The sequence below is a fragment of the Physeter macrocephalus genome, chromosome 18 (assembly GCF_002837175.3).
Source record: "Physeter macrocephalus isolate SW-GA chromosome 18, ASM283717v5, whole genome shotgun sequence".
Classification (NCBI taxonomy): Eukaryota; Metazoa; Chordata; class Mammalia; order Artiodactyla; family Physeteridae; genus Physeter; species Physeter macrocephalus.
The window spans coordinates 36,685,088-36,710,090 of record NC_041231.1 but is presented as its reverse complement, the minus strand read 5'-3'; the positions used below and the strand labels follow the sequence as shown (position 1 = coordinate 36,710,090).

The following is a 25,003-nucleotide window of genomic DNA, read 5'->3' as shown; positions in this document are numbered from 1 at the left end:
TGCTTTTAGTGGCTCCTGAGGTTAAAAGTCAAATTTTTTAATTCTGGAACTATAGCAGCCAGGGAACTCACTACAGGAGCTGTGTGGCTTCCCAGTGGCCTGCCTGGAGGGACCAAGTGCTCCCGGTCTCCCTCTGTTGGCCCTAGACCTGCCAATATGGGAAGAACACACCACACAAAGATATACCTTGCTGCTTCTTGCGGCACATCACCGTGAAAAGCGTCGCAAATGCCGATATGACAACCAGCGGCACAGTGATGGCGACAGCTCTGATGGGCCCAGCCCACTGGGAATACACTGGGAAATTTCAAAGGGAAGGCTTTTAGACTTAAGCAGTATAACAGGTTCAAAGAGAAACAGTTTTTTTTCATTTTTAAACATAAGCCACATAACTGGTTCTAAGACTCCTTGACCACTTTTCTCTAGTACTGATTTGGTGATTATAAAAGTATTTATTTTAAAAGACTGTAGAAGACAATTCAGTAGAGTTTGCTGAGACAATAAATACCTTTGAGTGAGAATTTGCCTAGGGAAATCTCCCCTCCCACCACTTTTCTTCTGAGGACAATTGACTATTTATTTAGTCCCAGCAACACACACAACACCCTGGCTTTGATCTTCCAGCATCAACATTAGGGTGGAAGGAAAGTCAGATTTGATGGAACATCATTTAAGAGTGAGGAGCTCAAGTATTTTCTTTTTGTAAACCATGAAGTACAGAAAGTATCGAATACCTTGGTCCACTCTGTAGTCCAGAGGCAGCATTTCCAACAAAAAAACAAAACCTTACCTGGTTTTAAGGCATAATGCATCACTTTTCTTGTCATATTAGTGTCATCCACCAGCTGCAAAACAGAGGATGCTGTATTACTTTTTTTAAGTGATAGCATCTCAACAGATTTCATTCATTCTTCCATCTGTGGGCAGTGGGGCGAGGGAGAGGAGAGCTGCTGCGGCCTGTGATCATTTTCAAGCTGATATTAGATATTAATAGTCAGATACATCTCTATATATACCACCCAATACTAATATACATAGGATGGATAAACAACAAGGTCCTACTATATAGCACAGGGAACTATATTCAATATCCTGTGATAAACCGTAATGGAAAAGAATATGAAAAAGAATATTGGGAATTCCCTGGTGGTCCAGTGGTTAAGACTCCATCTTCCAAGGCAGGGGATGCCGGTTCAATCCCTGGTCGGGGAACTAAGATCCCACATGCCGCGGGGCAACTAAGCCCACAACTACTGAGCCTGCACACCTCAACTAGAAAGCCCACGTGCTGCAACTACAGGGCCCACGCGCTCTGGAGCCTGTGCTCTGGAGCCCATGAGAGACGCTCACACGCCACAATGAAAGATCCCACGTGCCGCAACTAAAACCCGATGCAGCCAGTAAATAAATGAATGAATGAATGAATGAATGAATAAATAATAAATAAATAAATAAATAAGAATATATAGGGAATTCCCTGGCGGTCCAGTGTTTGGGGCTCCATGCTTCCACTGCAGGGGGCGTGGGTTCAACCCCTGGTCAGGGAACTAAGATCCCACACGCCATGCAGCGTAACCAAAAAAATTTTAAAAATTAAAAAAAAAGGAAAATATATATTTATAACTGAGTCACTTTGCTGTACAATAAAAATTAACACAATATTTTTTTTTTTTTTTTTTTTTTTTTTTTTGGTATGCGGGCCTCCCTCTGTTGTGGCCTCTCCCGTTGCGGAGCACAGGCTCCGGACGCGCAGGCTCAGCGGCCATGGCTCACGGGCCCAGCCGCTCCGCGGCATGTGGGATCCTCCCGGACCGGGGCGCGAACCCGGTTCCCCTGCATCGGCAGGCGGACGCGCAACCACTGCGCCACCAGGGAAGCCCAAATTAACACAATATTTTAAATCAACTATACGTCAATAAAATTTAAAAAAATAAAAATAATAGGGCTTTCTTGAGCTGTACGTACCTCAATTATATAATCCCCAGGAGATACATTTTGAAGGAGGCAGCTGGTTGTCTCTGTATTTTGCTCCTGCAAAGAAACAAATAACACTTTAAAACTTTCTTCTTAGATAAAGGTCATCAGGACCCCTCTCTTCTGTCCTAGAACTGAAGAAGAGACTTGCCACCAGTTTCAATCATGTTTTTTGTTTGTTTGTTTGTTTGTTTTTGCGGTACGCGGGCCTCTCACTGTTGTGGCCTCTCCCGTTGCGGAGCACTGGCTCCGGACGCGCAGGCTCAGCGGCCATGGCTCACGGGCCCAGCCGCTCCACGGCATATGGGATCTTCCTGGACCGGGGCACGAACCCGTGTCCCCTGCATCGGCAGGCAGACTCTCAACCACTGTGCCACCAGGGAAGCCCTCAATCATGTTTTCAGAAGATGTCAGTTGGAACAGAAAGCAACTGTGCTTATCTGCCAGGGTATCTGAACTTCATTTTGATAAAAGGAGAGCCTGGGACCCCCGTCATATTCTATGCTTGGCTGGTGGTGCCCTGAGCAGCAATTTTTTATTTGAAGACAAAGAAACCAATTAGGATACCTTTTACTTAATAAAAGGATGGGGAAAGAAACTACACTTCCATGTTTGTGCATATTTTATTTGCTATAATTTTAACTTGAGCAGAAGGTCAGTGACAGAGGTGAGAGCCAGCAGGAAAACAAAACTTGACACACAGGAGCACACGTACTTCTGCCACTATGACCAAAAACCTCTCCTGATGCTCTCATGGGGTAATCTAGCAGTCTTGTGAACTTCCACGAAACATTTCCCACCACCCCCGCCGACCACCTCTAGTTTAAGAACTTGGTTACTGAATTTCTGTTTCACCTTGGCCTCTGTGTAAAATCACTAGCCACTGACATGCTAGTGGCTTGGCTCCTAGATGTGGTTTTTTTCACTTACTAGCTGTGAGGCCTTGAGCAGCAGTCCAGGTGACCTCCCTGGGCCACAGGTTCCCCAGCTCTAAAGTAGGGATAACAGCAGCCTTTGTTCCATTGAGCTGTAAGGATTCAATGACCACAAAGCTTGGTAACTGGCACACAGTGAGCACCTGATTCATGCTTAAAATATGGAAGAACAGGGACTTCCCTGGTGGTGCAGCAGATAAGACTCCATGCTCCTAGTGCAGGGGGCCCGGGTTCGACCCCTGGTCAGGGAACTAGATCCTGCATGCTAAAACTAAGACCTGGCACAGCCAAATAAATAAATATTAAAAATTAAAATATAGAATAGACCACAACTACTTCATTGTTTCAGTTCCTTGGTAATACTTTATCTGCTACATCTCCACTGGGACAGCTAGGGTAGAGATATCTAGGGAGTGAGGGATGACTCAGGATGGCCCTGAGACGCACCCAGTGATAACATTCTGGAGTAACTACCGACTGCTCAGAATCCACAAAGCCTAATGTTCACATTGAACCATCCAAATTCCAGGGCCCCAGGGGTCATTTTAAAACACAGAGTTTTCCTTTATGCACAGCTAGCAGCTCACCTGTTTACAGGTCTTTCGCTTGAAGGGTCCTTCATGCTTGAGCTTATAATGGAGATAGAAGAAACGGAAGCCAAAGGCATGGGGTGCGTGGTCGAAGGACACCTGCATGTCTGAACCGTGCTGGGTGATGTTGAGGTTCCGAGGCTTCCAGACTGGGAGGAGGAAGGACCAGAGTGAGCATCCCGAGGCTGCCCCGACACCACTAGAGACTTGAGAGACAAGGACAGCTATACTTACAGGGTTTACAGGCCAGGTTGTCTGGCTGCAATAGCAGGTCACAGGCTATTAAGAAAGATGCATGTTTTTAGTTTTAGGACAGTTTGACATTTTCCTCAACCAACAATTCAATACAATATAAATATATGGCACTGGGTATTGCTGGAAAGAATGTAAAATGCATCAACTCAACAATGATTTTCAGTATAGCCCAGTTGTATCTTATGAAAATTTGAATTGTACAATATAAAAGTATTAATGCTGGGGCTTCCCTGGTGGCGCAGTGGTTGAGAATATGCCTGCTAATGCAGGGGACACGGGTTCGAGCCCTGGTCTGGGAGGATCCCACATGCCACGGAGCAACTAGGCCCGTGAGCCACAACTACTGAGCCTGTGCGTCTGGAGCCCGTGCTCCGCAACAAGAGAGGCCACAAGAGTGAGAGGCCCGCGCACCGCGATGAAGAGTGGCCCCCACTTGCCACAACTAGAGAAAGCCCTCGCACAGAAACGGAGACCCAACACAGCAAAAATAAATAAATTCATTAATAAAACTCCTACCCCCAACATCTTCAAAAAAAAAAAAAAGTATTAATGCAGTTCACTTTATGCCACATAAATGGAAACAATATTAAAGTCAGCCAGATTTTAAAAGCTTCTTAAGCATTAGATAATTTCAAGGCCACAGCCAAAGGCAGCGAGACCTGTGTTCATGCTTCTGCCCCATGGGGGCTCTGTTTTAGCTGTAGACAGAAATAATGCCAGCCCCTGCCCCACTGTAGACTGTTGAGGCACAAGAGAACTTTAGAGTGATCCTGATAATTTATCTTGAGGTTATTTTAACCTTAGCTAGCACTCTAACTTTTGATGGAATCTAAAAATGACATCCAGGCACCTACTAAGTAGTAGCACCAGTACTGAAAACCAGGCAGCAAAGGCAGTAGCTTTGAAATAGGATCTAAATGCGATAAAAACACAAGAGAGGCGCTATATGCCATGTTGCTAAACCAGGGAGAACCCTCTGGAAAATGATCTTACAATGCCAAGAAAATCAAAGGCAGCATCAAGGTCACAATGCACTGAAATGGTGATAAATGCACCACCTGCCTCACCCCAAAATAGACATTGATTCCAATGAGGAAAATTAAATCTTAAAGTAGGCGAGTTTTTTTGGTTTTGGTTTTGGTTTTTTTTTTTAATAAATTAATTTATTTATTTTTGGCTGTTTTGGGTCTTCGTTTCTGTGCGAGGGCTTTCTCCAGTTGCGGAGAGCGGGGGCCACTCTTCATCGCGGTGCGCGGGCCTCTCACTATCGTGGCCTCTCTTGTTGTGGAGCACGGGCTCCAGACGCACAGGCTCAGTAGTTGTGGCTCACGGGCTTAGTTGCTCCGCGGCATGTGGGATCTTCCCAGACCAGGGCTCGAACCCGTGTCCCCTGTATTGGCAGGCAGATTCCCAACCACTGCGCCACCAGGGAAGCCCAAGTAGGCGAGTTTTGATTTAAGCAAGCTTTTCGTAAACACATTCTTTGAATCCTCTATGTGGTTGTTATGTGTAAGGCATTGAAAGATGCTGTAAAACGTACATAGTCTCTGCCCTATGGAATCTTATTTTAATTAAGAAAATGAAATCAATTGTTATGAAATGACTTTGCTGCATAGAAAACAACCACAGTTTTTAAAAAAAGAAAAGAAAAGAAGAAAACAACCAGAGTAAGAATTCTGCAAAGGGAAACATGGATGTAGGCTGGCGTTGAGAACAAAAACATCACAGAGGGATGAGGACGGCAAGCAGGCCACATAGGAGGGGGTGTCAGATTGGACAACTGTCCAAGGCCTGGAAAGACAGACCAAGAAGGCAAGAGGGAAACACTGGGGTCCAGAATGCCTGGGCACCAAATCCATCAGCAATTCAGGCTGATGAAAGGCGCACCACACTGTGTGCAGAACAGATGGAAAGGGAGAGCCAGACAGAGAAGGGAATCCAGCATGCTTGGCTTGAGAGTGTATACTCCAGAGTCAGGCTCCTTGGGGTTCAAATCCCAGATCCCAACAGACCCTTTAACCTCTCTATGTGTGATTCCACATCTAATAAGTGCGGATGGTAAGATTAAATTCTTTGCAGGGTTGTTATGGAGGTAAACTGCATTAATCTTTGGAAAATATTTAGAACAGAGCATTAATATTTGGAAAGCATTTATTTAACATAGATGTTAAATAAATAAACTTTCTAGAATGAGGTAACCTCAGTGATACTGCTTAATTTTCTTAATCTAATCCTGAAAATGACAGGCAATCACTCACAGAGGCCACCCTCCTGATGACAGGCACACGATAGAATCATTTCATGCTCTACCCTTTACCTTGAAATCAACTTATATTTTTTATTCCGGTTTTTTTTTAATCAAAGTATTTTAATACATGGCTGTCTTACAGCACCTTCAGAAAAATCAACCACCATGTCTACTCCAGAACAAGCCAGGAATGGGTGTCTCTGGTTAGATGAACACTGCCTGGGCCAAATCTTAATTCTAAAAATTGCTTTTCTGGACGCCTTTTCTCTTCCCCATGCTAGTTTCATACTAGTATTTCATGTGCTCTTGAACACATCTCTGTCAAAAAGTCATTAAAAGCAGGAGAAATGTCTCCCCACGGGAAACAGGCAGGAAAGACCATACTCACTGCGGGTTCTGAAGAAGAAAGGGTGATAATTGCTTTCATTTTTAATGGAAGGAAAAGGGACAATCTTTACAAAGTAATCTGTTTCAAATTTCATATTCAGGAAAGGTTGAGATTCCACTCCCTAAAAGGGAACAAAAATACACGTGATGTCACGGAGAAATCACCGACCCCTCCACCTACATGCGAGAGCTCCGGTCTGCCCTGACGGTCACACAGACACAGTTCTAGCGCTGGGGGACGTGTTGCGGGGGAGAAGGAGGAAGTCCAGAAAGTTTCCTTTCTGGACCAAGTTTAGGTTTGGACCCCTAATTGAAAAGGAAGATGGGCGCCGCTGTCTGTTCTTTGGCAATGAAGCTGTGGCACAAAGTTGGTGGCGAGGAGCCCACATCCACTCCTGAGGGCACAAAGCCACCTTCCAGGACTGCTGCTCCAGCGTGTAACCTGAGAGGTGTGTTTGTTTACCACCAAGAGGTGCTGGAGGGTTTCTGGGAGTGCGGAGCAGGATCCACCTTGGCAGGTGGGGTGGACCCCACAGCCCCTTCTCCTCCAGTTTCACAGGCTTTCAATAGACCATTCAGCCCCCAGAACAATGGTGTGTCTTCAGGAGCACATTCCCTGCATGTGACTTACAGCTCGTTTGAAGCTGCTGTTGAGCTGCTTCGGGTCCTTTAGAATCAGTTGTTGGCACTGTCTTCCCTCTGACTTCAGCTCCTCCAGTATTACCCGAAATCCTTTTAGGAATTCGATGCCTAAGCAAAGCAGAATGCTTTTATTAAAAGTGGACCTAATTACTTCTGAACGCACTTTCCTTCCTCCAAGATTACCATCCTCTCCACCTACACAAGAGTTAAAGGAATTCTAACTCTAGCCAGAATATCTGAGTTTACAGAAAGGAAAAATAAATACCCTGCATTCCTCTGGTACAGGCCAGGTGATTTTCTCTGTCCCACCATTACTAATTAATAAATCTCTCATCCATCCAGCCAGTGCGCAAACGCCCACTGCCTCTATGACATTAGGGTTCATATATTTAGACTCAAGTCACAATTGATCATAAAAGTCTGCAGTGGAATATATAATTTCTAGGTCATTAAACAAGGTGTCTTCAGCTGATGATCATTCACAATGCTGACCAGGGACTCCCCCCAAACCATGTTTCAAATACTTTCCGTTTTAGTCCTATATTTGCTTGCATGTTTCACTGAGCAACGGAGAAAATTCCCAACAAAGTGTATGCCTGCACACAAGGGGTTCCTAGGCTTGAGATTAAATAGCTTAGGAGAATGCCTATGTGAGTTACAAAGCGGTTCTTGCTCTAATCATGCCTGAAAGGCCGACACCCAAGAGCTGCCCAGTGTGTGCTCTTCATACAGCCCTCAGAGGCCTCGAGACGCCCACAGCGCCGCTGAAAGGCACCGGCCCAGCCTCCCGCCACCTGAGCTTCCCCTGCTGCAAGTCCAACTAGCTGCTTTCAAAAGGATTAAGCTCTGATGGCCACGAGAGCCGGTACTGGGGCTTCGTATCCCACGGAGACTGGAGTGGTCCAACTGCAGCTGGAGCTCCCCGAAGCCGGCCTCAATTGGTGAGATATCGATTTCGCATTCTTTCGGAACACTAGACAAGGAGACATTTTCAACCCTTCCCCTCCCAGGGCAAGAATAATTACACAGGATGCAATTAACCAGGTGGGAAAATTATCAATGGCAAAGGCCAGGGAAATCTTTTTCTCTTTCTAATAGGTTCTCCAATCCTGTAATTATTTAATGAAGAGCACGTATTTTATGGTGGGAAAGGCAAAGGAGCTACAATTAGAGCTTTGCCATTTAGGGGGTCAGAGGACAGAGTGTGCAAGTACGGACCCTGCCATGTTGTATTATTTCAAGTACAAAGCTTCCTGCAGGGCTGAGTGCTGGCTGACCCACAGTCCGAGATTCACACATGCTGACAAGATCTAAGGTTTTTGACCAGCAACTACTTAGTAGCTCTCACAGGAACTTGTCTTTTGAGATAACCCCTTCCCCCCAAAGATTTCTGCACAAATCCTTATTATTTATACTAAGATTTAATTCATGCAATGTCCCCAGAACTGTTTAACAAAAGTCAGGTGATTAATATGATTATAAGACTGTACATCTCACAATTACATAAAAACTCATCGGCTGGGGTGGGAGTGGATGATTCTAGTTCTTATCTTTAAAAGACCTGCCTAGAAAACCACTATACCAAGTATGGGAGTGGAAGGAGAGGCAGTAAATGTAAATCTTATATCATAGTAACACCTGTATCACAATATTATTAACATCTTGTAGTTATATAATGTTTAGCAATTTTATACGGCAGTTTCCCATAAAGGAACTTACCTACTCCTCATCATTTAACTCATAAAATCCTCACAACCACAGGAGGAAGGTATTATTGTCCCCACTTTATAGATGAGGAAACCGAGGTATACAGACACTAAATGACTTGCCCAGGGTCACAGAGGGATTAAATGGCAGAGATGGGATCAAACCCAGAGTGCTCTTAACCCATATGCTTTTCTGTCTCCCAAGGAGTCTCCTTGTTAGAACCTCATAGAAACTGACAGAACCTGTCCAGCCATTCCCACCCACAAACCATCATGCAGAAAAAGCACATCTTTCTGCCTTCACTGTTCCACATCTCCATTTTCCTCACATCTCTTACTTTCATTCTAAAGAGGGAGGCTGCAATGTGTCAGGCCAACCCCTTAACCGTTTAGCCTTATGTTGGAATGACTACTTCTCTCTTATCCACAGAGGATATTTTTCTTTTTAAATGTTAAGGTAATGTTCTTTTTGGAAAACCCACTGGGTTCAGACCCAGCAGTACTTACATGGATTAGTGAGTCAGGCCCACAGGTCTGATCCATCCTCCTTGTCTCTGTACTGAATCTGGTTCCTCTGAGATTTATCTCATTCAGATTAAGAAATTCAAAATTTACTTTACTTTTCCTTTGGTCAGATTTTTTTTTAATTCTAAGATTCGGTGGCAATGTCCAAGGAGCAGACCTGAGGACCAGGTTCTGATGATGATAAAAACAGCCACTGTTTTTTAAGAGCTCTCTTTAGAAATGTACCGTGTGTGTCTCTAATTCTTTCTCTTTCTTTTTTTCTTTTTTTTTTTTTTTTTTTTACTCTTAACAGGTTTATTGAGGCATAGTTGGCATACAATTAATTTCATATTACAGAGAACAATTTCATACACTGACATATATGTACACCCATGAAACTGTCATCACAATGAAGATAATGAACTTATCTATCACCTCCCAAGTCTTCCTCATGACTCTTCGTCCCTCCCACCCCTGTTCCCAGGCAATCACCAACCTGCTTTTTGCCACTAAAGCTTTGTTTGTATTTTATTCAATGTGTCATCACTCAGCATGCACTTTTTTGTCTTGCTGATTTCACTCAGAAAAATTACTTTGAAATTTATCCATGTTGTTAGGTATATCACTATTCCATTCCTTTTCATTGCTGGGTAGTGTTCCACTGTATGAATGTACCACAGTTTGTGTATCAGTTCATGTGCTGATGGACATTCAGGTTGTTTCCAGTTTGGAACAATTAAAAACAAAGCTGCTATGAACGTTTGTGTACAAGTCTTTGTATGGACATATGCTTTCCTTTCTCCTGGGTAAATAGTAGTCAAATGGCTGGATCAGGTGGTAGTGCATGTTTAACTGTTTAGGAAAATACAAAAACGTTTTCCAAAGTGGTTGTGCCATTTTACATTTCCACCCTCAATATTTGTTTTTGGTTTTTTTTTTTTTAACTTTTATTGGAGTAGAGTTGATTTACAATGTTGTGTTAGTTTCTGCTGTAGAGCAAAGTCAATCAATTATACATATATCCACTCTTTGTCTCTAAGTCTTACAACAAACCAAGAGGTAGTCATGTACACTTTACAGATGGGGAAGCTGGGGCTCAGCCAGATGTAAATGCTTCTTTTGAAAGATAGATTCTGGGTTCAAACCCAGGCCCGTTTGAACAAATGGGCCCTCCCCAGGTTCCATACTCAACCACCACATCCTCACCTGTGTGTCACCAATTCATTAAAGAGAACAAGCAGATGAAGCCCTAACCTGGATCTGGCCAGATAACGTGGGTTTTTTGCTCTTTTCTGTTGGTTTGTTTTAGTTTGCTTCTTTTCAGCCCACACAATTTAAATAAAAATTCAATTCGTTGCCAACATTTAAAAATCGTTGGGCTTCCCTGGTGGCGCAGTGGTTGAGAGTCCGCCTGCCGATGCAGGGGACGCGGGTTCGTGCCCCGGTCCGGGAAGATCCCACATCCCGCGGAGCGGCTAGGCCCGTGAGCCATGGCCGCTGAGCCTGCCCGTCTGGAGCCTGTGCTCTGCAACGGGAGAGGCCACAAACAGGGAGAGGCCCGTGTACCGCAAAAAAAAAAAAAAAAAATGTTGATTTCATGGTTTCTCATGAAAACTGGGGTTTTCCTGAAAACACACACAATGTGCCAATGCTGGGCCCACACATCTCCTTGTGGCCACAGAGATCACTGATGCTGGATACTGAAGCCATTATATCCTTGGATAGGCCACCCCTCCCCCCCGGTTCCTGCTGAGACACATAGGCCAAGGCCTCAGTGCCATTTATCACTCTCACACTATTATTTTACAAACCCACATCTCTCTCCATAACAGCCAAGGGAACAAAAGACGAGCCATGGGCACAACATGAAGCTGCATATGCATGTGCAGCAAGTGTATACAACCAAGTAGCAAGTGTGTCTGTGCCGAGGCACACCTAAGCTATGCTCATGTCAAGACCCGCCTGGCCCCGGAGGCCACCACGCTTGGGACCCCTGCACTGGGCACAAGCCACCATGGTGGACTCCATTTTGACCACTTACCGAGGGCTCCTGGGGACCAAAGAATGGTGACTGCCACTTGATCGTGGCAAGCATACTGACTGATGGTGATGTTCTGGGCATCGGCGATCACGTGCTTCCCCACTGGATTCAAGTAAGTGGTGCAGTCTAGAGTTGGGAGAATGAGAACAGTTATATTTAAACATTTATTTATTCTCTCCATGTTCATCTTTCCAAATTACGCAGGGCACGTTCGGAGTTAGCCAAATCTATTCTGTCTAAAGACTTGTGCCTAGGGACTTCGCTGGTGGCGCGGTGGTTAAGAATCCGCCTGCCGGGGCTTCCCTGATGGCGCAGTGGTTGTGCGTCCGCCTGCCGATGCAGGGGAACCGGGTTCGCGCCCCGGTCTGGGGGGATCCCGCATGCCGCGGAGCGGCTGGGCCCGTGAGCCATGGCCGCTGGGCCTGCGCGTCCAGAGCCTGTGCTCCGCGCCGGGAGAGGCCGCGGCAGGGGGAGGCCCGCATACCACAAAAAAAAAGGAAGATCCCACATGACGCGGGGCACCTAAGCCCGTGCGCCACAACTGCTGAGCCCACGTGCCACAACTCCTGAAGCCCGCGTGCCTAAAGCCCTTGCTCCACAACAAGAGAAGCCACCGCAATGAGAAGCCCGCGCACCGCAACAAAGAGTAGCCCCCGTTCGCCGCAACTAGAGAAAGTCCGCACGCAGCAATGAAGACTCAACACAGCCAAAGATTAATTAATTAATTAATTTAAACTATATATATATATATATATATATATATGCCTGAAATTATTTTAAAAAAACAAAAAAAGACGTGTGCCTCAAAGCCCACAGATGACATCAAAGGTTGGCTATTTGGAAAACTGTAAGATGCTGCAGTGGGATTTACTTATAACACCACCCCCTCCCCTTGAGTTAAATTCTCGGACAGCGATAGGAGGATTATGTAAAGTCTGGAGTTTGTGTGTGTATCAGGCATTCACTTTTTTTTTTTTTTTTTTTTTTTTTTTTTTGTGGTATGCGGGCCTTCCTCTGTTGTGGCCTCTACCCGTTGCGGAGGACAGGCTCCGGACGCGCAGGCTCAGCGGCCATGGCTCACGGGCCCAGCCGCTCCGCGGCATGTGGGATCCTCCCATACCGGGGCGCGAACCCGGTTCCCCTGCATCGGCAGGCGGACGCGCAACCACTGCGCCACCAGGGAAGCCCAGGCATTCACTTTTTACTACTATGACATTTTACCTAAATCAATAATAATTTACATCAGTTTTTAGCATTAAAGAGTGATCTGAAGCAAAACAATGGCTAAGTGATATGGGGTTTGTTCATTTTCAGAAGAAACCTCGAGGGCAAGGTGACAGGAAAAAGGAACTCATAGGAGGATGTGAACTCGTAGGGTAGTGATTCACAGCCAGACTGTTAAAGAATCCAATTAGGACCTGCCAAAGGGACTAACTGATTTCGTGATAAGCAAAGCACACCTTCAATGTTAACTAGCGTGTCAAAGGTAAAACCTTTGTTCCCAAACACCACTTCATCAAAGACACCCACAACACCCCCCAAATCCAAACAGTCCCAGTTGCTCGAAAGACCAAAACCACCGGTTCTTTTTGATTTTGTCTGAGGACATGACTCACTGCCTCCTGCCAATGCAGCAGCTGTGCCACCTGGTATAGCTAAGTACACTTTCAAAGTCTAAAAAGGATCCTAAAAAGCTGCCAGAAGCTTCCAGCCAGACCCAGTGGGGGGACCTCCCAGGATGGCTGCAGGCTGTTCCAGCCACTTGTGCATGGAGAATCACAGACACTAACTCGTAATTCTTACGCTGCTTTATCTTGATTTCTTTTCAGTAATTAAACTTGAAAACTTTCTTTAGTATATGATGCAAAAGGCCTTCCATCAGATTCCCAAACTACTCATTACCCCTCTGAAATCAGGGTGTTTTGGGGGTGAAGCATTCAGAGGCATTTTCTAAGAAGCTTAGTGAGTCTGCTGCATGCCTGTCCCCCTGCTCCCCGTAAACTATACCACACATTTCCCATTTTTATGACTAAAGATATTCACTAGATATTCGAAAATCACAACAGAATATTAAAAAAGTGGAAGAGTCATCCATAACCTCCCACCACACAGAAGTAACTGCTAACATCTAACAGATATGCTTGCAAGCCTTTTAACATGCACATAATATTCCTTCTTTTTAAATTTCTTATTAGAGGACAACACACATGCACTAAAATGCACCCCCCTCCTCTCTGAAACGCCACCCTTCACTCTGCTTTGTGTCCTGCTTTTTTGCCTAACTCCTACAGAAGGCACACTCCCTTCTCTAAACTCCATCTTCTTCAAAAACAGCCACCTCTACATTTCAGTATTTCTTCTTCTGAAAAGATGTTAATAATTAATAAAACCAAATTCTACTTCTGATGACAATTCACTCTCAAAGCATTCAACATGTGTTCACTGGGTACAGAAGAGAACTTTAGAATAGAAAAAAAATGTTAAAACATCTGTTTTAATACCCACATTGAACAAACAAGGAAACTGCAGCTAGAGTGATCAGCTGGGTGGCTTGCAATGCCACCAGTGACCAGCCCAGAAAGCCACCTCGGACAGCTCACACAGGGCTCTTGCTATTCTATCCCTAGCACAAAGCATATGACTAAAAAATAAGTTCTGAATCAGAACTATTCAGCCTGCAAAAATCCTAGCTGAGACCAGCTTCCCAGTATAAAAAAACGACAAGATCCCCCCATACGAGTAAAGTACAAACATTTTCATTTATTGAGGTCTATAATGAAAGAAACCTTTGACTCAAACAGCTTTAGGAAAAGATGCACAAACAAGAGTAAATCATGATTTTGCTCCCTTTGTTCATTCCTAATGCCAAAATCAGCACTCTCTGGGTTTCTGTAAATACAATTATACAAATATAAAGCCTACAAATTAAGACAATGTATTAACAACCTACTCAGGCATTACCACTCAGAGCATGACGAAGAAACAAGAAATACAACGTGAAAGGAGGCAAGGAGATCTGTAAAAGCTGATTTTGACTTAAAGGCAAGACATTTTCTTTCTTTGTAACATTAAATGGCAAAGGAATAGAAAAGATATTTGTAGTTTAATACTTTTGTTGAAAACTTGGTAATTGGTTCTTAGCTATTTCAAACAAACTAGGAACCAGTCAACAGAGCAATAACAGGAACTTCCTTGTGGGAGAAAGAAATTATCTTTTCAATGGAAAACAATGACTAAGTTTTTTGCACAGCCTGGATCTAATTATTAGCAACTCTAACGTTTTGGATTCCGGTTACAAAAAAATTATGCCCAAATGACATTTGGCCAAAATGCAACCTAGCTTCAGATGTCTCAGGAGTCGAGTTGTGAATTAAATTCTAACTAAATGCTGAAGACTTAGAAAGAAAATAATGACCAAGAGACAGGCATTGGCACGTAGGCCAAATATCTAGTCCCATGAAGAAAACAATAAGGTACTTTTAAGTTTTATAGGTAAGGATCCTCTTTCACAAAACCCCATATTAAATTAGAGATGCAAATACTTGTTTGCAGCTGACCGGAAAATTTTGAACTCTTGAATGTAATACAAGATCTACCAGGACCAAGAACATATATTAGAAATTAACTTTCTAACCTAAAGAAAGATCCCTTACACATGTCTTTACTTAGCTGAATTAAGTCTCATGGACTTGCAAGTCTTTCATTAGCATCATAGCATTTACCCAGAACATGTACACATCATGAATGTGAAATGTCTGAGTTTCCCATGTAAGCTCTCATCAGTTAACTTAAAGTACCCACGTCAGCAACTGTGGGCATGAACTTGACATCCATATTTGCATCTTAAAATTGTTAGATTGCATATATGACCTCAAAAACCCTGCTTTAGCAGTGATTATTCCAGAGGCCTCAATGTGACCTACAGCCCTTACTCATAACTCTCCAAGAGATGAATCAAATGTCAAGTCACTAAATATGAATCAAGCTCCTTCTTGTCAACATTTTTACTTATAATTTATGGCTCATAAGGCTAAAATGCTCGTAACTCTATATAATTACCTCCTAGGGCACAAAAGCAGATTTTAAGGGGGGTTCTACATGCTTAATCAGAAAAAGCATGCCCACCGGCCCTTAGAAAACAATTCAGCCAGAAAAAGTCACACTTCCTTGAGAGAAAGGGCCAGAAAGGTGCTTGGATTCTAATTCCAGTTGGAATGACTTCTAATATTAACAGATATCAATTACTGAGTGCACACGGAAGGCTAGCTCCTGAGATGAGCAGTTATAAACATTACCTCATTTAAGTGTCAAAATGACGCTGAGGAAGAAGTTAATCTTTATTTCACATGATGAGAAAACTGAGGCTTGCCGAAGTGGAGTCACATGCCATAGTTCACAGCTGATACGTGGGGAACAAGGTGAGAACCCAGGCCTAAGTCAAAGATGGCCAGTTGGAGACCCCTGTGCCAATCTGAGACCGATTCACTCGGCCCACTCTGTGTTTGTGAAAAATTTTAAATAAATGCTGATTTTTTTTTAAATGTTAAATGTCCATACTAAAAAAAAAATGCAAATTTCCCACTCTTCTTGGAAATCACATGTGCCTGTGCTCAGAGGACATCCCTCAAGACCACACCGATCTGGAATGGAGGAGCCAGTGCTCCTCTAAGACCAGATGCAGGTGACCCAGTGTGCCACAGTCCCTACCACTCCTGCACCTGGTACCTGCGCTCACTGTTCCCCTGCTGGGCCCTACGGGCATCTGTGTTTTTCTTAAGGATATGGCTATGTCCTGAGGAAATCAGGGGAGATCTCCACACACAGCTTCTCTCAACACTTTAGAGGACAACTGACCCGTTCAAGCTCTGAAATACTTGTGTTGCTTAACTGAGACTGAGGTGCTTGAGCTCTGTTGACAAACCTCAGCAGGTTCAGAAAATCCCTCAACTCCAGGATCTGCAGTGTCCCTGATTAAGCACGACTGTGGAAGCTTTAGATCACTGAAAGGGCTCCATTCTTCGGTGGTCAAGCCGTTCACTTACTGTCATATCTGAAGGTGATGTTATGCAGCCCGCTGTTTCTGCCGGCCGGCCCCACTCCCTGTGGGAAAACAGGAGAACATGAGAAGGAGTGAAGCCAATTTGCTTTTCCATCACAAATTCCCCACGGAGTCAAAACACACACATGATTGCAGAGACCCAGGGTCACACCAGTCACCAAGCAACATCCACGCTCTCCGTGTCCCCCTCCATCCCCCCACCCAGCTCCCTCTAGCCCAAGAGATTCTTAACTGTCAGGCCACAGGTATCAGAAGTACTCACTTCCCCTAAAACAACAGCAGCAGGCTGCTCTGCATTTGGGGGTTAAACAATAATTCATTAACAGTAAAATTGGGAGAGAGTGACCATGAACTGCCAGCTGGAACCCTTCCAGTTGGATCCACTTTAAGCACTGATTGGTTATAAAATTTGCCTACCAGACACTCTCGTCCAAAAGCCCTATTAAGCCATAACAGATAGGCAATTCCTCAAGCTTAAGGAAACAGGTTTTTCATTCCAAGACCAGGAATGAGTGTGGGAATAAGCTGTTACTTCTAATGAGAAAATTTTTCACTGCCTCCATACCTGTGCTTAGAGCATAAAAGGTGGATCATAGAAGAAAAAGACTTTGAAAGGTCTAACTCTAACTCTTAGGGATGTGGCTTTTAGCCCTCTGTACTCTTAATAGCAGGGATAACAACTCTGCCAGACCTCCCATTTTAATTACAGCATCCACAGAGGGAGCCCCGGAATCCTCCTGTTGGCTGCACCTTTTCCTGACCCACCACTTATCCATCATGGGAAAAGAGCAGCTAAAGATCTCCTGACTCTGGTTTAACTGTTTCTGTGATAATCTGCAAATGTGCCATTCAGCATTAATTGCAGAATTCTCCCCAAAAATGTTAATTCTTAAATGCTAAATGATGGGAAAATATTCTAACCACACAGCTAAAGTTTCCACCCAACAAGGGGGATGTTGGGGAAAACCATATGCTGGCAGTCTGGTATTTAATGGGCAATTGTTACACTAAGACACAATGTGCAGAACACTTCTGATGGAGCCCAGGGTCTCAGGCCACAACCCCAGCACATCCATATGCTACCAGCATGTTCACGCTGCTTATCCTGAAGCCAGGCATACCCGCTGAAACTGTATCCCTGGGCTCAGATAAACATGGACCTTGGGAAAGCACAGCTGTGCAGAAAAGGATGGACACACATCATTCTAATTAAAGTGAGGAATAAGCAGTAACAGAAAATCTAAATCAACATGGGGCACTAGCCCCATGGTCAACTGGGGTTCCGTTCCCCTTCTTCCTGATTCACCTTCCTTCTCCAGCTTTCCTCCTTCCATCCTCCCTTCCACACATACACAAGGTTCCAAAATTCCTCACCTGAACAGAAACACTTTGGAAAGTGTTATTACCTTATTAAAACCCTAAATGCCTCCATAACTACTTAGGGATGGGGCCACAGACTGTGTGACTGGAGGATGCCCAACTTACCGATAGCCATGACCAGAGCAACACGACCAGCAGGGGACCAGGAAAGAGACATGCAACACCCGCACAATCCCTCAGTAATGCCCAAGGGGTGTGCCCCAGGCCACACCCTTCTCCTCCCATACAAACCCACAGGATATAAATTCACTCACCATCTATTATGAGCCAGACATTATCCTAGGGACAGTGGTGAACAAAACAGCCACTATCCCTGCCCTCAGGAGTGAAGTGACTCATTCTTTCAAAGAACAGTAACTGGGTATGTGGATCACACGCAGGGCATACAGACAAATCTCAAATCACACCATGACCCTCCAAGAACTCTCAGTGTAGATGGCATACAAGGTCTATGCAGCTAGGGTGAAAGGGCCAGCCATAAATAAGCATAGTGTATGAAATGCCACAGGCAGCGCCTCAGTAAGGATGAACCCAGGGTAACGACACCATGTACTAGAAGCTGAAGAGAGGGAAGGATAACTGGGCTAGAATGGAGAGGAAAGGGGTGTCTCAGGGGAGGGAAACAAAAATGTAATCCAGGGGCCAAGGTAAGTACCTTAATCCTTCATCCTCTAGCTGGGACCAAGGGCAAACCACTTCACTCCACTGGGTGTGAATCTCCTCAACTGTTTTTATTAAAGGACAATTTGCATGACTTTCCTCTGAGAAGGGAGTTTGAGGAGGACCACGTGAAGCCATGCAGAGGAAGCACTTTTCAAAAAGGAAATGCACGACATTTTTTTTGTCATGAAGAGACTGGGGGTAGGACGGGAATAAAACACAGACCTACTAGAGCATGGACTTGAGGATATGGGGAGGGGGAAGGGTAAGCTGTGACGAAGTGAGAGACCTACTAGAGCATGGACTTGAGGATATGGGGAGGGGGAAGGGTAAGCACCTAGAGGGGTGGGATAGGGAGGGTGGGAGGGAGGGAGATGCAAGAGGGAAGAGATATGGGAACATATGTATATGTATAACTGATTCACTTTGTTGTAAAGCAGAAACTAACACACCATTGTAAAACAGTTATACTCCAATAAAGATGTTTAAAAAAAAAAAAAAAAGGAAATGCACTCCATTTAATAGCGTGCTCCAAGGCGTGTAGGACTCTGGTGACCAATCACCTGACTTGTAGGACTTTGTCAGCTTTCCATTTTGTTCTTGTTCGCCCTGTATTTCTACTGCAACATGTTTTTAACAGATATTCATTGGGCACTTGCCATGAATGCATTGTGGAAAGGAGCCCAAGATAGTGAGATGTGGTATATCCTATATACAAGAACCTAAATCACTCCAAATAAGGTCTCTGTGATGTATGTTGAGCTGCTCAGAAGCAGGCCCAGTGAGCTGGCCTCAAAGGACAGTGAGGCTTGCCTATGGCATCCATTCACCACCGACTGAGCATTCCACCTTCATCCAAGCCCGAAAGAGCACTCAGCCATGAACCAGACCTGGGTCCTGACCTCAAGGAGCTCTGGTCACCAAGGTGATCTCCTAATGCACAAATCTGCCCTCATTCGTCTGCTCCAAGCCCACCGCTGGCTCCCTGTACCCCCTAGTCCATTCCTGACGTGGCCCCTGCCTACCTTCTCAATCACTCTCCTTCCTACCTTCCACCCCCGTCTGGGCCTGCCTGACTGCTCAGCACATGTTCTGGAGACCTTCATATTCCCAGAATGCCCTTCCCATCACCCGGGGCCTGCTCCTCCGAGGGCTTCTCACCTTAGCCTAGCCTCTCTCACACTCTGTTCCTGACGCATTAGTCTGCCTGCACACTCACTTGATGGGAGCACAGTGATCCGTCTCCACGATTTGACTGGCACGGCACTTCTGTGAATGTAGATGCAAAATGGTAATACTGATTCCACAGAAAATCAGAGACCAAAAGACCCTGTGACCATCCAAGGCTGATCTTGGAGCTTGGAAGCAAGAGGCACCACTGCAGGCACCAGCTCCTGTGTGTACTGTAAAGATTTTTCACTCTTGGAAGTCGTCAAGTGCACAGCTTCTCAGCACATGTCTCAGACAGATGCTCCACGAGGCTCTCCTCAGCTCACACCTAAATAATGCTTCAGCTGCTCCAGAGCCCTCAGAAACCACCTGAGAAACAGTATGTCCAGGCTGGCTCACAGAGCACTGGTTTTCTTTACACTTGGTGGTAGACAGAATAACAACCACCCCCCGCAACACGTCCACATCATAATCCCCAGAACCCATGAATATGTTACTATACATAACGAAGGGGCTATGCGATTAAGTTTCAGGATCTTGAGATGGGGAGAGTAGTCTGAATTATCCAGGTGGGCGTAATATAATCACAAGGGTCCTTAGAAGAGGGAGAGAGGAAGGTCAGAGTCAGAGAAGATGTGACAGTGGAATCAGAAGGCAGAGAGACAGAGACAATGATTTAAAGATGCTATGCTATGGGTTTTGAAGATGGCGGAGCAACACGGTCGGCCTCTAGATGCAGGAAAGGGCAAGGAATGGATTCTCCCCCACAGCCTCCAGATGGAGCCAGACCTGCCAACACCTTGGTTTTAACCCCATAAGATTCATTTTGGAATTCTGATGTCAAGAACTGTACGATAATAAATTTGTGGTGTTTTAAGCCACTAAGTTGGTGGTAATTTTTTATTACAGCAGCAATTGAAAGCAAATTACTTACATAATTTCAGTTGCCATGTGGATGAACGTCTCTCTCTCTCTCTCTCTCTCTCTCACACCCACACACACACAGACACACGCACACACGCACACACACGCGCGCACGTGTGTGGTTTGTGCGGTCTTTCTCTCCTCCCAGACCGAGGGCAGACTGATCACTCGTCACTGCGCTCTTCCACCCCACTCCCCGCTTCAGGCATACACGGAACACTGAACCATGAGAGGTGCTGCTTGAGATTTTTGCCGTCCTAGACAGAGGCTTCTGTGGGCTACTCTGGGGCTTATCTGGAGTAAAAGAGTGGTTAACAAAATGGGCTTTGGAGTTGCCAAAGCTGTGTTCAAATCGTCCACTTTCCAGCTGTGTGACCTTAGGCAAGCTTCTCAACCTTTCTGAGCCTCATTCCCCAGAGCTATAAAGTGTTTGAATCAAGCTTCCTGGAAAGGACTGGTGTGGGGACCATATGAGATGACTGACATATATCAAGTGCTCTGCACATCTCCTGGCACATATTGAAACAGTTATTTCATAGGCAGTAATGGTTATGTTATGATTCCTGCCCTAATCAACATGGTGAGAGTTGTGCTACAAGGGGACACAAGAGATAGGCAGGGTGACGCTCACAGGAAGTGGCATCTCCAGGTATGATCTGCCTCCAGCACCCAGACCTTGGGGGTACTGTGGGAGAAGAGGTAGCCGTGCAGGTCAGGGCAAGGTGGCAGAAGGCACCAACCACTAGACTAAGGACTGTGTTCTGCTGTTGGTCTTGGTGGGAACTGGGCAACCCAGGGACTCCATCTCTGCAAAGCACTCAGGTTGAGCCAGATGGGGAGAAACTCAAGGCCAAGTGACCATGGCACTCCCCACAGTCCAGGGCCTAGCACATAGTCAGCCCTTGATAAATATCAGTTTTCTGTCAGAATGAATACATGCATAATTAGGGCCTAGCTTGGTGTGACAAGGTGACTTACGGGCTTACAATCAGGTCCCACCATAAGAGAACACAGAGAAGGCAACTCACAAAGCTGGTCAACAGCTTCAGAAGCTGTTTCTTCAGGAAACAATTCCAAGCTTTTACCTACTAAACCTGATTTGATATTTAATGAGCTGACAATTAAGAATACTTGCTTATTGCCTGTTACTTAAAAAATGCCAGTGCTGTAGCCTCAGGGTGTCACATTCTTGGTTAATTAACCACCCCCATTTGCTGCACTAAGGGCAGCTTTTAATTTGTTCCAATGCAGCTAAGAAGCAAGCCCCAGGTGCCTGGAGCTCAGCTGTGAACACTCTATGGTAAGCAAGGAAGGAAGCAGCAAATGGGGACAGAAGAGAGAAAACATCTTTTACTCTGGAAAGGGGAGGGGGAGGATAACCCTTAAGTGCTCTAAAGAAATAAAATTCAAAAGACAAAAACCGACACCATGCTCCACCCATATGGCAAAAAAGCAAAGGCCTGGACACAAAGACAGCCACGGAGCCGGAATCCCACACAGAGCTGCCAGCATCACCATGAGGGGCATCAGATGGCCAATTTCCTGAGGGACCCTGGGGGATTCTGGGCCATTTGAAGATACCAACTTGCCAGAGCAACATTTTCAATCCAGCTCCAAAACTGCTTAACTGCCATTTAGGAAAAATGCATTTTGAAAAGGACCGTGCTAATTATAGTGCCCCCTTTCCAATGGAAGGTAAGCCAAACAGTAAGGCCTACACAAGACTGCTTTCAAATCAATTAAGGAACTTTCAGAAAGCTAGTAAAGTTTTAGTGAATTGAGATTGGGTGAGAATTTAAATAAGAGCATTTGTCAGAAAGAACTGAAAGGATGGTTTGTTTTTAAAGGCACACCGACCAAGTAACTACTTCAAACTGTGGGCAACTCAAACGGTCCTCTTTTCCATAACATTGCCTCCATCTTTGAGTTTCCAGTGTGTTAATGAGATTAAAAAGCAGACAGTTCTGTGAAGCTTGAAATGCACAAGGGGACTGATGTTTTTGCCTATGACCACTGGACATCATGAGGGCTAGAGGCAGGACATGGGGTCCATTTACTTCGTGCAGGTTCAGATGGTTTCAGAAATGAAGGCAGATCCCACTTACTTCAGTTCAAACCTTTAGTTAAAAAAAAAAAAAAAAAAAATCAGCAAAGGCAGAGAAGCCCCAGGTGATGCAAGCTGAGGAGAATGCTGGCAAACCAAAACCACAAGGAAAATAAATCACAAAGCCAGCTTGGGCCCGGATCTATCTACTCAAGATATTCACTCCATATTCCCGGGAACTGTTCTCTCTCACTCTCCATCTAGAAGCAACCAACTTCAGACATGTAGGGTGCCAGCAAGCTGTCTGCTTTGGGGAGGTGAGGTCTTGGATGTCTAGTGGGGAACACACAAGCTCTTGAGGAGTGCCAGTGGGTTCCCACCAGCAATTATCACGTCGGCCCAAAAAGACCTGGAGATCTTAAGTTAATTAGAGAGATTTGCTTGAGGAGGTAGGAAATCACTACTCCAAAGCATCGCCTGTGCACCAGACCAAAGCCATAATCATGATTCATCTCTGACATGCTGCTAATCATCACACACATGTTCCTAATTTCACGCTCTCCAAAGGAAGGCTGAAGGGACAATTGTTTCTGACCTCTAACATGGAGCCAACCTATGCCAAGTTACCATGTGTCCTGCTTATCAAACTGAAAGCTCTAGTTTTCATCTAAGCATCTTTTCACTATTCCACCCTCCTCCACGGCACCCGCCCCCCAAGGAAATCCATTCACTAAAGACAAAGATGTGGTAGGGCATTTATATGAGTTGTTTCTCAGATAGTAATTTTTCTTTTCTTTTTTTTTTTAATTGAGATACCATTGACATATAACGCTGTGTAAGTTTAAAGTGTACAACGTGTTGATTTGATACATTTATGTACTGCAATATGATAGCAACTTTTCTACATGGTGGTGGCCTAAATGGAATTTAATACATTTTAATATATCCTTCCCTGCTGCAGACTTTATAATTTTCTTATTGCCTTGCCACTGGAACATGCATATGCAGTTAAAGCCCAGATATCAAAACACACACACGCCAACTTTTTTCCTGTGTTTAAAAAAACAAAACAAGGGCTTCCCTAGTGGCGCAGCGGTTGAGAGCCCGCCTGCCGATGCAGGGGACACGGGTTCGTGCCCCGGTCCGGGAGGATCCCACATGCCGCGGAGCGGCTGGGCCCGTGAGCCACGGCCGCTGAGCCTGTGCTCCGCAACGGGAGAGGCCACAACAGCGAGAGGCCCGCGTACCGCAAGAAAATAATAATAATAAAAATAATAAATAAATAAAAACAAAACAAAGCTCTGTAGCCACCTTGGTTTTCACAAAGCAGAAGACCAAGTACTTTTTCCAATGAGTCTGTTAAGGATCTGAGCTGTTGTGTTCTCTCATGGCTGATACTCGCAAACAGACAGGATTGTTCCATTTTTCCAATTCTCAAAATGTTAAAAGCAAGCTATAAAACATGCCTCTGGACGGAGAGCCAGACCTTTCCCCTCTGCTGCACACACCACTCCCATCCACACAAATGAGAACCTCATGTTAAAGAACTGGCATCTTTAAGGTAACAGTCAACCCATCTGCAGTTTCAAAAGCACACACAGACAACTCACAGACACAGATTAACTGGTCTTCTGTAAATACCGGATATGAAGAGGAAGCAAACAAACAACCACCCGAGAACACACCCAGCAAATCAGCTACCGGCTCCCTCTCCCGTAGCAGTGAAAGGTAGTTGCGAAGACTTTGCTCCAGAAGCCCTGTGAGGGCAAAATAGTGATTAGACAATAGAGGAAAACTTAGAGCTATAAACATGATTGTTATGCCTAAACTCAGAGGAAATGTTTGGATCAAAACAAAACTACTAACAAAAAGCCTTAGGACCACACAGAGAGTGTGCACTGAATTCTGCTGACTTCAAATACTGCTTCCGAGGCCCCGGGATGGAGTCTCCAAATACTGTATCACATCTGGAATTCTGCTTTTACAGCACAAATGCCTGCAGAAATGGGAGATTGTGATGTTGCCATGGGGACCTAGCCTCCTCCAGCTAGGCAGGTCCCTAGCATGCCCCACACATGTGCTTCCTTCAAGGTGGATTTCACATCTCTGGAAATTATGGAAGGCTGCCCTTTCAGGTTTTAAAGCTAATCGAAACATCACAGGCTGCACTATAAAGCAAGGCGACCCCTTCTGTCAGCCTATTATTTCTGTCCACACGGTGGTCTTGGACAGAAAAACCTCCTTAAAATAACAGAGGGAAGCAGCAAGTCAGCATTAGACCCCTTTTCATAAATTAAGCTCTCCTGTCTCTGGCTGCAAAAATCCAAGTCAGTCAACCTGTGCTCAGGGCCACCCCCCATCGCTTGCCTCCGGGAGGGATCGGCCTCAGGCTCCCAGGCTGCTTTGCCCATTGCCGGAAATGAGCCATTAATGCCATCCCAGCACTGCTCCTGCCAAGGCAGGATGTCTTCACTTTTAATCGTT

At 45.0% G+C, this 25,003-nt stretch overlaps 1 protein-coding gene across 1 annotated transcript in view; it reads right to left on the bottom strand.

Annotated features, from left to right (window-relative positions):
• IL17RD (interleukin 17 receptor D) overlaps window positions 1-25,003 on the bottom strand; it is a 64,032-nt gene that overhangs the window by 5,388 nt on the left and 33,641 nt on the right. Inside the window, exons 2-10 of the mRNA XM_024124031.3 lie at window positions 16,325-16,382; window positions 11,283-11,408; window positions 7,021-7,139; window positions 6,391-6,511; window positions 3,734-3,778; window positions 3,497-3,648; window positions 1,966-2,031; window positions 791-845; window positions 187-297 (exon numbers count right to left, since the gene is read on the bottom strand). Coding sequence (XP_023979799.1) covers window positions 187-297; window positions 791-845; window positions 1,966-2,031; window positions 3,497-3,648; window positions 3,734-3,778; window positions 6,391-6,511; window positions 7,021-7,139; window positions 11,283-11,408; window positions 16,325-16,382 — 853 coding nt within the window. The remainder of the gene's footprint in view (window positions 1-186; window positions 298-790; window positions 846-1,965; window positions 2,032-3,496; window positions 3,649-3,733; window positions 3,779-6,390; window positions 6,512-7,020; window positions 7,140-11,282; window positions 11,409-16,324; window positions 16,383-25,003) is intronic.